Genomic DNA, 11,608 nt, shown 5'->3' on the forward strand with positions numbered 1-11,608 from the left:
AGAAAATGTGAAACTTTTCAAGCTCAGACATTTTCTTGCATGTATTTATAACATATTTTGGCAGAATTTTTAAATCTACAATGACCCCAATACGCTGTCATAGAACATTTACTGGCCCAGACATTTTTCAGTAAGAATATTTTTGATGCACCATTGGTTGTTTAGCTGCTGTTCTTTTACTAACGAGGTTTTTATCTGCAGGTTTATCCCGTTAAGTTTTATCTGTAGGATAAAAACCACTTTAGACTAGAAAAGTATTTCACTTCTTTACCTCCATACAGCATTTGTGTGCTCAGATTATCCAGGATAAAATCATTTTTGTAAGTCTAGTCATATATATGTGTTTTAAAAAGGCCTTATTGCAAGGTTTTCTTTGGCAATTTGTACAGTATCAATGCAAACGTCAATAGTTTTGAATGTACTGTGTCGAATTATGAACATTTATCAAGATGTGTAAACATTTCATTGTACTCCAGAAACACCATAATTTAAATAACTGATTAAATCTGGCACTTTAACAGGATTCAATGTTCACTAAAATGAATCTCTTTCTTTAATAAAGCAACATGGTCTTGGCGCCACCCAGTGGCAGCAAGGAAAACTAACAGTTTCCCCAACAGAAACACAGAAACTTACAGAATCGACTTATAATTTTATTTTCCACTTCATGCATCAAAAGCCACAAAAAACAAACTGCTGATGTTAAAAACTATGCACATCTATACTGTTACGATAATAACGACGGCGCTTAGTGTAAAAATGGTAGGAAAAGTCACATTAAGGTTTCAACAATAATCAACCTGGATGATTATTAATAAAGTTAGACTGAAAAACTTAGTTGGGTTGGAAAAACTAATAGTTTCAGAACACATTAAATGGATTAAAGTAAAAAGGGGAACAACAAACAGGAGATGAACTCATGATTGAGTATTAAAGTTGCACAGTGCAGAGTGGATAAAAAAAGAAAAGCAAACTGTACAAAGCTCCCGTTACGTTGGAATAAAGTTGATTTAAGTTACATTTTTATTAAAACAACCCAGACAGAGAGTACATTTGCACATTCCTGTATTTTTAGCCTTTATTTATTTGGACCAAAACAACATTTTCCCTTTTACACACTTTTTTTTTAAATCACTAGATAAAATTAGTTTCCTTTAAAACTTTTCACATTTGTAGTTGATGATAATAGAAAGAAAAGAAAAAGTGACACGAGATAGCCGTTGTTAATATTGCACTAATTTACATCAAAGGACCATAACGGAAATAAAATAATAAAAAAAGGTTATGTATGGGTGGAAATGTAGTCCAGTGGTTTTCTGTCTCAGTTTACTGACGGAGGAAAGAGGTTTGTAACAATCCAGCTTCCACTAAAACGCTCTAAAGTGCATCGAATCTATTGCATTCCAACAGGTTTAATGTGGAGGAACACTGCAAAAACTAAATATTACCCCGTGATTTTTGGTCTAAATTCTAGTGCAAATATCTTAGCTCACTCAAAATAAGACAAAACTCACTTACACGTAACTTTTTAGGAAGATATGGGAGTTTATTTTAAGTAAATTAGTCCTTAATATTGATGGAAAAAGTGCTAGATTATTTTACTTTAAAGTGAAACAACCTGCCAGTGGAACTAATGCTGGGTTGCTAGGCAACGGGCTCACCAAGGCTCGGGTTGCTAGGCAACGGGCTCAGCAAGGCTCGGGTTGCTAGGTAACGGCACAGTAAGAAGGAATTATTGACTTTAAAATAAAAAAAGCTCCTATGTCTTTCTGAAAAGTTGCTTGTAAGCTAATTTTGTCTACCAAGATATTTGAACTGGAAACCAGAGCAGCAAAACTTGGTAATGTTTTGTGTTTTTGCAGTGAGGAACTCTGCAGTCTGAAAAGGGAAAACGTCAAATTTCAAAGCACAAAATACAGTGAAGGAGGCCGGCGTTTTGGGCCCGATGAGTATTTTAGGAGAAACTATCTTCACTAAGAAAGGAGTTTACACTTTTTCCTTCCTACTGGTAGACCTGAACATGGCCGTGCATGGAGGTCGTGTTCCCGCCACAGTCCACGTACTGGTACATTTCCTGAGAGACCTGCTCCGCGTGACCGAAGTACGACGTCGTTACCGTGACCCTGAAACAAAAACAAAACACTGAGTGATTTATGCACAACTCCTCACTGACTGGTTTTCAAGTTTAGCCTCAATGCAGTGGTTTTTTCAGTGGTCGGCCACTAGGGGGAGCTGTAGGAGGCTGAGAAGGTAGCAAAAAATAAAATAGCATTGAATCCTATTAAATTTTTATTGTAATTTTTGTTTATTGTTCAGTAATTTTTTTACATCAGTTTTTTTCTAGCAAATTCCTGACATTAATCTCAAAATTAAAACATTTTCTTTACTTTTCAAACTCAGAAATGTCCAAGTTTTTAACTCAAATATTTCTGAGATCAATCTCAAAATTTTTGATTTTCTTTTAGCAAATTTCACACAAACTCAGAAATGTCACTTCCCTGTAGATTTCTGAAATCAATCTCAAAATTTCAGAATTTATTTTGCAGCAAATTTTCAACTGTTCAAATTCAGAATTTTATAAATTTTTTCTCAGAAAATTCTGGAATTAATCTAAAGGGTTTTTTTTCTTTTTAGCAAACTTCTGACTTCAAATTAAGAAATGTCTGCATTTTTTTATTTCTGAAAATCTCAAAATTTCAGATTCTTAAAAAAATGTTTAGCAAATTTTTAACTATTCAACTCAGAAATTCCCCCAAAAATTTTCAGAATTTTTCCAGCTCCATTTCAGAATTTTTTGATAAAAATGTACTCCTCTTTGTTCTATCTAAAACTGCCCAAATATGCCATCGTAGTTTAGTGATATAAAAATCACACTTCGTTATGTGACTGGTGTTCTAAAGAAGCCGATAAAGTAGCAAGAGCAGTATTTATATTTGTGGACCTCTGAATACTGTGTCATGGAATCATTTAAAAATATATATCACTATCATAAAAGTGTTACAAAATGTAGTGATAAATTCTAATTCCACATCTTTCACATCTAAATACAATAGTTTTCCATTTTTTGTCCTTGCCATAAAAATCACATAAAAAAATGGATAAATGAAATGTTTCAAGGTTTAGCTGCAAATCTAATGAAAAGCAGCCGCAGTTTCTCTGCTTCTGCACTTCAGGGTGATCATATTAAGATAGAGACCTGCTTCATGACTTTGAGCAAATAAAATTAGGTGAGCTAATTAAGCTCTGGAGAAACGCTTGCTTTGATAAAGATGATGAATGGAGGAGGAAGCAGAAGTCTTGGGCTGCTTCGGCTCCAGGCGGTTCTTCAACATGTGTGGGTGCAACAATGTGAGCGTGGAACAGGAAAATATTCACGACTAATGAGGCTCAAACAAATCCCTCACTGTTACAAGAACTTCAAATTTAAAGCCATACTCACTGCATCATGACCACTATGTTGTGGACTTTTATAGTTGGTAAGGTGCAGTAATCACTAAAGGACAGAAAAAACAACTTAGTATGAAACATATAAAGAATTTACTAATATTTAAGAAAACCTGGATACTCACAACATGTAGCTCATCTCATCAGCGATGGTTGTGGGAACAGTGTAGTCAAGCTGCAAAATAAGACATTTAGAGAACAATTAAACATCAGTAACTTCACAAGCTTGACTAAACATGTAAAAAACAACATTAATTTGTTCAGTTAGGAGTAAAACACCCAATCAAAAATAAATAATGAAGAAACTGAAGCTGGGAAAAGCAATGTAAAAATAAACTTCAACAAATTCTCTGAAATGCCTCAGAAAGTGCAGTTAGGAATCCTCAATATGATGCAAGATAAACAATAAAGCTTGACATCGTTTCAGCATAGAATTACACTGAATGGATCTGCTCTAATGGACTGTCACAATACCCGAAGTACAAATTTTTTCAATATCAGAACCAATACAAACATTAACATCCAATTAGTGCATCTCTAATTTTGAGGGCAGAATCATTTGAGATGCTTTAAAAAGTAGTTTAAGAACTTTTCAGACTCGGCCTGCACTGCAAAAACACAATGTCTTACCATTTTTTATTTCTGCTTTCTAGCAGAAATATCTCAGTACACTTGAAATAAAACAAAACAAACTTATGAGCAACTTTTGAGCGAAATACGAGAGCTTTTTCACGTACATAATTCCATGACATTGATGAAAAAGGACTAGTTTGCAAAGACATTTTCCCCATTTTATAAGTCAATTTATCCAGAACTTTTTTATCATTGTACATTTGATTGGATTTTCTTCACTGCAGTTGCTTCAGCTTAAAGCAGGTGACTGCTACTTCATCTCTTAAAAGCTGTTTCCATTGACCAGTGTAGTTATTGGTGTTGGGCCTACCTGCTGCTCATCCAGAGGCATAATCACCGTCGTGTTGTTGATTTTGGTTTTCCCAATCACCGTCTTGGAGAACTGCACCTGTGCCGTTATGTTGGTCACAGATATGGCGTAGTAGTTGTTATTAGTGATGTTCAGAGTGTTCTGTTGGGGAGAGATTCAAGTGGAAATAAAATTATTCTTACACAAAATTCGTACGAACATTTAAAAAGCCAACTTTGATTGAATTTATTACACATCACTAGGCTATTTGGACATTTTAATCCGCTGTGGTGAGCATTTTGACAAAAGGAAAGCCAAGGTTTCCCCCAGAAAACTCGGTGAGTTGGCAGTTGGGCACTAGGACAGTCATTCATCCTGTGGCCCAACATGTTTTTGAGTTAAAATTTGAAAATATCAGTAAATATTTATGTTATTAAAAAATTGGAAGGTTAATACCTTATCACCAATTATAAAGTCTTAAAAAATGCAAACATTAAAAAAAAAAAAAAAGAGCACTGCTGAGCCCGATGGAGACACAAGTAAACCTGGTGGCCCGCCAGGCTTATCATACACTGGGGCAAACCCTGGAAACCCATTTCTGAAAGAGGAAAGACCATATATGGACAACTGTTTTCTGTCAGAGTTAACAGTACACATAAATTACCTCAGTGTCTAATTCATGACACATAAACCTAACCATGTTTAAAATGAAAGGTTTGGTTTCAGTCTAACAACTATAACAAATATATGGATTCATTCTGTTTTAACCTTAGCTTCTTTAGTTAGCAGTGCTTGTTTTTCTATTTTTGTGCTGTGTAGGCCTGTTGTAACAACTGATAAGTCAAACAAATGCATGATAAATTAAAACAAACTCTATAGTTTCTCTATTTTTTTTTACCAAAAACTGTATGATAAAAGTCTTCAGTCTGGTGCTTTGGTCTCAACTAGCCTTTTCTTGAAGGACAACTTTGTTTACAGAGACATCATACTTAATTTTATTTGTTTGTTTTTTCATTTATTTTTATATTTAAATTTTCTTTCATCTCCAGTTTTAAAAGTTCATCAGAATTTAAAGTTTACTGACCTTTGAGAATTTGTTTTTGCATTATTATGACATTATCAATATCACTGCAAAAACAAAATCTTACCAAGTAGTTTTGGTCTAGTTACTAGTGGAAATGTTTTAGTACACTTAAAATAAGACAACTAACTCAGAAGCTTCTTTTCAGGACGATGTAGTAGCTTGTTTATAATTGTTTAGGAAGTATTACTTGCACTGGCAGATCATTTAACTTATAACATGGGAAAGATGTCTTGTTACAAGTGGAGCTAGTAATTTTTAATCAATATTAATAAATATTTTACTTAAAATCAGCTCCTGTTTTTTGCTGTGAAGCTACTTGTGAGTTAGTTTTGTTTTATTTCATGTGAACTAAGATATTTGCAATAAAACTTGGCCAAAATTGCTTGGTAAGAGTTTGTATTTTTAAGGTGATATTGCTTGAAAATGGTCTCAAAACAACAATATTTATTGCAATAACTTCTGGGCCAATTTACCGCCCAGCAAAATTTGTTATTCTGACAGGCCTTGCATCGTTCATGGAAATGCTAAAAATGACAAAAATAAATTAGGTTAATTCTTACTGTAATGGTGAGATAGACAATTCGCTGCTCCTGATTATAGGAAACATAGGCAGACTTGACTCCAACGTACGTGACGTCGATGGACCGCGGGAAGAGGAAGAAAACCGCGAGGCAGGACAGCAGGAGGCAGAGAGCCACAGATATGGTGACATAAAGCTTCCTGGGGAAGAAAGAAAACAAGAAGTGAGCACCTGAAACCAGCTGATGGTTTTCCACCACTTTCTACTGTGGTTGCTGAATCGTTTCATTTTATCAGACGGAAAACTAAAACAGCTAATCCATAAAACGGGGTGAGTGCAGACTTACGTCCTGCTTGGCCGCAGCCTTTGATCACTGTATGGAATCAGAGCCACAAGTTGATTCTCCTGACCTGTTAGAAAAACAAAACAGCTCAGAGTCCTGCAGCATACTGAGTAAGAAACAAGATAACATTTTACAGTAAACAGAACTTAATGCTAAATGTTTCAGTGTAATAATATCTGCATAGGCCCCGGTATTTTAAACATTTCTAGATATCTGTGACAATGTGCCGATCTATCACAACAGCTCTATTCTTTCTACATTTATGCTTTATGCTCGGAGTGACTTTTTTTTTAACATTATATTTAGAATATTTCTGCCACTGTGGCAAATTTTGCTGGATGATGAATTTGCTCAAAAAATTATTGATAAATTATAATATTTGTTTTGTGACTAAACTCTCAATTTCTATATTTTTTTATACAGTTTTGGTTTAATTACTGACATAATTGTTCTTTTAGCGAAATGGCCCTTTTTCTGTATAGTCCAGTTAACAATTTATCAATTACTAAATTAGTTCATGATTTAAAAAATCAATCACAATTAATAATTTTTGCCAAAATTTTTTACATGTTTAGTCAAGCTTGTAAATCTTAGATGTTTAACAATCCTAGATTTTCTCTGCAGACACCAAAACTTTGCATTACATAATTACACAGTAGCTGGTCAGGACCTTCTTGCTAAACAATCAAGCCTTGTATGAAGTGAAGCATTTACCTCGTGGGATTCTGCCAGTACCCTGGCATGTCGGGCACGTGACACTGTCCCGGCCAGTGAACTCCACGTACGGGAACTGAGACACGTCTCCATGCTTCTCATCGTCCTGCGTTTGACCGTCTCTGAACTCGCCAGCAGCCGTCAGCGCGTCTTGACTCTCGTCTTTGTTTTTGGCCAAGTGTGACTGGGCCTTGCCCATGGCTGCTGCTGAAAACAGAAAAGATAACACAGAGTGAGAGTAAGTGAGACAGAGGAGCGTGACGGTTGACTAGCAACGTGCCAGGGAACCATTTGGATGTGAAATTGAAACTTGGACCGATTCCACAAAATTTTTTCCCAGGATAACAAGCTGCAGCTGGTGCAAATGAAATGATTCTTTGTGACACCAAACACTAAGCTTATTAGTAAATCAAATATTTATTGGATGCACTAATACTTTTGTTATTTTGCAGCTAACTAGTTAATAGGCATAATTATTTCTTAAATAGCTTTAAAACTGTCCTTTGTCAATAGTAGGCTTTGTTGGTGGGTACACATTTTCTCAACATTTACATCCCAGCTGGTTTCATCAATATGTTTTAGTTTCCAACACAAAAGCAAAAGTTTAACAGACAATTTCTTAGGTGAATTCATCACAGTGCCACAAAATTAACTCCTGAGTCAAAATCAGTTAGTCTTCATTGACAGAGACTCATTAATGACTACAAATGTTTCTGCTTCATATGTTTTTAACATATTCACACAATGAGGGCAAGTCTGAAGCAGTATTTTCTAGTTTTTGAATGACACGATTTGCATAATTAAATTTGACGTCACTGTGAAAAGAAGAGCCCACTCCTTTTTTCCAGGACTTCTTTAAATGTAACCATGAATGTACAAAACAGCAGTTTCCACACCGTCAACCTGCATTAGATAAGAACAAAACTGGCTCTACCAGGTTCAGGAGATGGGGAAAAAAACAGAAAACCTAGCCAGGTGTTGCTAATAAAATGCACTTCATTAACTGTTCAACAGCAAGTCCCAGGAAATCATGTTGAACAAACTGAAGCTCAATTTCAGCCTCAGTTAGCCTGGTAAATATTAAAGTTCATGACAGAAATGTTAGAAAAAAACCAAAAAGCTGAAAAAAATGGTTTAAAAAAATTCTGGATCAGTATTTTTTGAAAATATGAGCTCAAAGTATAAATGTCTGGCTATATTTCACAACACACAAGTGAAAGTAGTGTAAGACCAATCTATCTGTGGTTTATGTCTTTATATCACAAGATCTGTCTTCCTGTTAAAAGGAAGTTGTTTCTGTCCACTGCTGCCACATGCTTGATCACTATAGAACATGAACCTATTAGCTGAATTTCCTTAGTTTTATGTTATTAGGGTTGAAATGGGGCTGCGTGCAATTAAATCTGAATTTCCCTCCTGTCCTCAAAGCTTGTTGTCTTGACCAGTATATTTATTTTTATATATGTAAATAATATGCCTTAGACGCTTTTTCTTGTAAAGTTTCTTTAGATATCATTTGTTGTGAATAACAACAGCATAAACTGTTCAATTCAATCAATTTAAATGTAAAGTTTTGTAGACAGAGCACTTTTTTAAGCTGTCATATTTGCTCTAACAGTTCAGCAGTTCATCTTTGACTTTTCTAACCTCACATGTATATTTGCAAGCTTTTATTTATAAATTGATTTATATTAGAATCATATTTTGCATCATTAGGAAAGTATGTGCAAACAGTCAATTATAAAAATATTTAAAATCTAACTAGATTTAAAAAAGGCATTTTTTTGTGATACAAAGAAAGAAGACAAGGTTCAATTTGTGCAAAATTTGCATAATCTGGGCTTTTCCCGCATTGTAATGCAATGTTTCTTTCTTCTTTGTACGTTGTATTAAATGTTTACCATGTAAAGCACTTTGAACTGCTGAAATGTCCTCATGAAATGAGCTTGGTATGTTTAATATTTGGGCTTGGCCATGACAAAGCCCTAATCTTAATCCTATAGAGAAGTTGTGGGCAGAAATGACTCAACTCGGTTAAACCGGTTCTGTCAGGAGGAATGGGTCGTAACTCTAGCAGTTGAATGAAAATCAACAAATTTGAACCAAGTCAAAGAGTTCAAATACAACCTCTCATTCTAAAAGCATGAAATATATATAAAATTATATTCAATAATTTAGAATGTAACTCATTTTTCGTATTAAAACTGGCTTTTGAAAATAACATTTATGCAGGTATTATAAACATACTTTTAAATCAAGTTTTTTTTATTGGTCTAATGTCATATTACCATTTTAAATATTTTTAATATGCGTAAATGGAAAGCCACCATAATTAACAGCAAACTTAAACTTATTTCAATATTCTAATTTATTGAACGCTATTTTCTTTCTCTCTTATTTTTGAGCCTTTAGCAAAAAGAAATCATCTTTGTAAATCTGGGCTGAAATAAGAGAAAATTGTTCTGACTTCAAGTTTAAAAGGTGTGCAACTTTTTATTCAATATATGTAAACTTTAGTTTTCAACTGTCAGCACTTAAAACTGCTGAAAATAAATTTATAAAAATCATTTTTAAGCATTTGCTGAAATTATCACTGTTGTGAGAGTATAATACAGAATCTGTGGAAAAACAGAAAACTCACACTGCCTTCTTCCAGTGCTATTTAAAAACAACCAATCAGAGCCAGGAGGAGGGGCTTAGCGCTGTCAATAATCCTCCTGTGGCGCTGCAGCCAGCAGTCTACCAGGCTCGGTATCAACAAATAAACAGTTTTCCTGAAGAAGTAAGTTGTTTCTTCACCAATAGCACATTTAGCAGCGAATACATTAGGTTGATTGAGAGCTTTGAGACTCTCCTCCTGGCTCTAATTGGTTGTGATGACTTGATTGTGCTGCATTTCTTCAGACAGCTAAATGATTTCACAACATACTGACATGATATGATGGCAGTTTTAACACATGTAGGAAAAAAAATTTAATTCTGCAGCATCAGGAGAAGGAGGCTATTAAAATTATTAAGTGGGCTAAATATCTATGTTTTAAAATTAGTTTATGCTTTTATACAGAGCCAGTTTAAACATAAGTTTACAAGGGACAAGGAGGATATAAATATTTCTAATTTCATCCACCATAACAACCTTTCTCACTAAAACTAGTAAAATTCTGATGCAGTTTTTGATTTTGGTGTGCTATTATTAAACATAACTGAATAATTCCCACTAAATGCAATAAATTGTTAATATAAAGATGGGAAAAATAGGAATACAGATGTGTCTGGTATCAATTACAGATATATTGAAGCAACAAATTGGCTTTATCAAGAAAAAAAAATATGTGATATTTTTGTCTTGAAAATCCGAAATAGTCCGCAGTTTGTGTATGAAAACCCTGTGCTATTTGCAATGAACCAGACATTATGCATGAGGATTGCTGCAGAAAACGTGCACAATTATGATGCAGTTTTTGATTTTGGTGTGCCTTTACAAACTTTGCCAGAAGCGCCCTTTGGTTATTTTGGTTAAAATGTGGTTGGAAATCCACGGCTCATTCCACGTAACAGTTTAATAGGTTTAGTCTGTCGTGGCCTGCTGATTTCTAGGCCACACCAACCTCCGTCGAGCTCGTTAACTGAGAGTTTTAACCAATTTCAACCCAACATATGTGATACTGAGAGGTGAAAACAGGCTGTGGTTTGTCTGCTTGCGGGTTGAATTTTAAAACAAACCAGGCCTCCGCCATGTTGCTTCCTCTGGAGCTAACCGCGAACACAACGCATCGACCAGCCGGGGAATAACAACAGAATAGCTCGGCTTCGTTTAATCTCGACGCTAAACGGGATTTTTATGTTATTTAATTTATTCCTCCACATTTAGAAGAGAGAGTATTCTTTGGAGGCGTTAATATGACGCTCAAATTTATATCTCACGACTAAAATATTTGCTCGACGACGCGCGAGACTAGCCTCTAATCCAAACCGTTAAATATAAATAAGTGGAAAAACTACACAGGTGATTGTTTTTGTTTTTTTCTTCAAACTTAGGGTCTTACCTTAAATGCGTCTTATCTGAACCATCCGCTGTAAATCCTCCGTGTTTGTTGTGGTTCACGAAGCGGACCGGAATGAGGCCGGAAACGCCCCTCACCTCTCCTGATTGGTCAGATCAACAGCATCAGAGCCTCTGATTGGTGAATGTCTGGCCACATTTTCAAGCATGATGAAAAGTATTGTTGACATTTCCCAATCCATTTTTTAATATTATTTGATGTATCAGCTTTATTTATTTGTTTGTTTATTTATATAGCATTCAGTATTCTCATCTGGTATTTTTATTAAACACATAAATACTAAACTTCTCTTAAAAATACTAGGAAATGAATATAACTTTCTCCCAAACTGTATTTGTAGTTTTGATCAGAGTAGTCTTCATTGACATGATGGTTTTGTAACACTATAGTTGCAACCAAATACTTAATGCATTAAAAACACAGGCATAATCTTGATTTTAGGCCATAATTCCCTAAATAATTTTTATTTATTAAATGCCAAAACTAGAAGATAGATGGATGTTTATTTTTTGTTACT

At 34.7% G+C, this 11,608-nt stretch overlaps 1 protein-coding gene across 2 annotated transcripts; it reads right to left on the reverse strand.

Moving 5' to 3' along the window:
* Nucleotides 1-640: 640 nt before the first annotated feature.
* LOC129370867 (transmembrane protein 106B-like) lies at nucleotides 641-11,173 on the reverse strand. Of its 2 annotated transcripts, none has more exons than XM_055047092.1 (8): nucleotides 11,074-11,173; nucleotides 7,028-7,234; nucleotides 6,317-6,380; nucleotides 6,011-6,170; nucleotides 4,388-4,528; nucleotides 3,570-3,619; nucleotides 3,440-3,493; nucleotides 641-2,123 (listed from the first exon to the last, which is right to left on the reverse strand). In XM_055047092.1, the coding sequence occupies exons 2-8, from the start codon at nucleotides 7,224-7,226 to the stop codon at nucleotides 2,003-2,005; spliced, it is 789 nt and encodes a 262-aa protein (XP_054903067.1). In that variant the 5' UTR covers nucleotides 7,227-7,234; nucleotides 11,074-11,173; the 3' UTR covers nucleotides 641-2,002. The 2 variants fall into 2 exon arrangements, with proteins under 2 accessions (XP_054903067.1, XP_054903068.1); XM_055047093.1 differs by having other exon boundaries at nucleotides 7,028-7,231; nucleotides 11,074-11,168.
* Between the last annotated feature and the right edge of the window lie 435 nt (nucleotides 11,174-11,608).

The sequence above is a fragment of the Poeciliopsis prolifica genome, unplaced genomic scaffold, assembly GCF_027474105.1.
Source record: "Poeciliopsis prolifica strain line A6 unplaced genomic scaffold, Auburn_PproV2 SCAFFOLD025, whole genome shotgun sequence".
Lineage (NCBI taxonomy): Eukaryota > Metazoa > Chordata > Actinopteri > Cyprinodontiformes > Poeciliidae > Poeciliopsis > Poeciliopsis prolifica.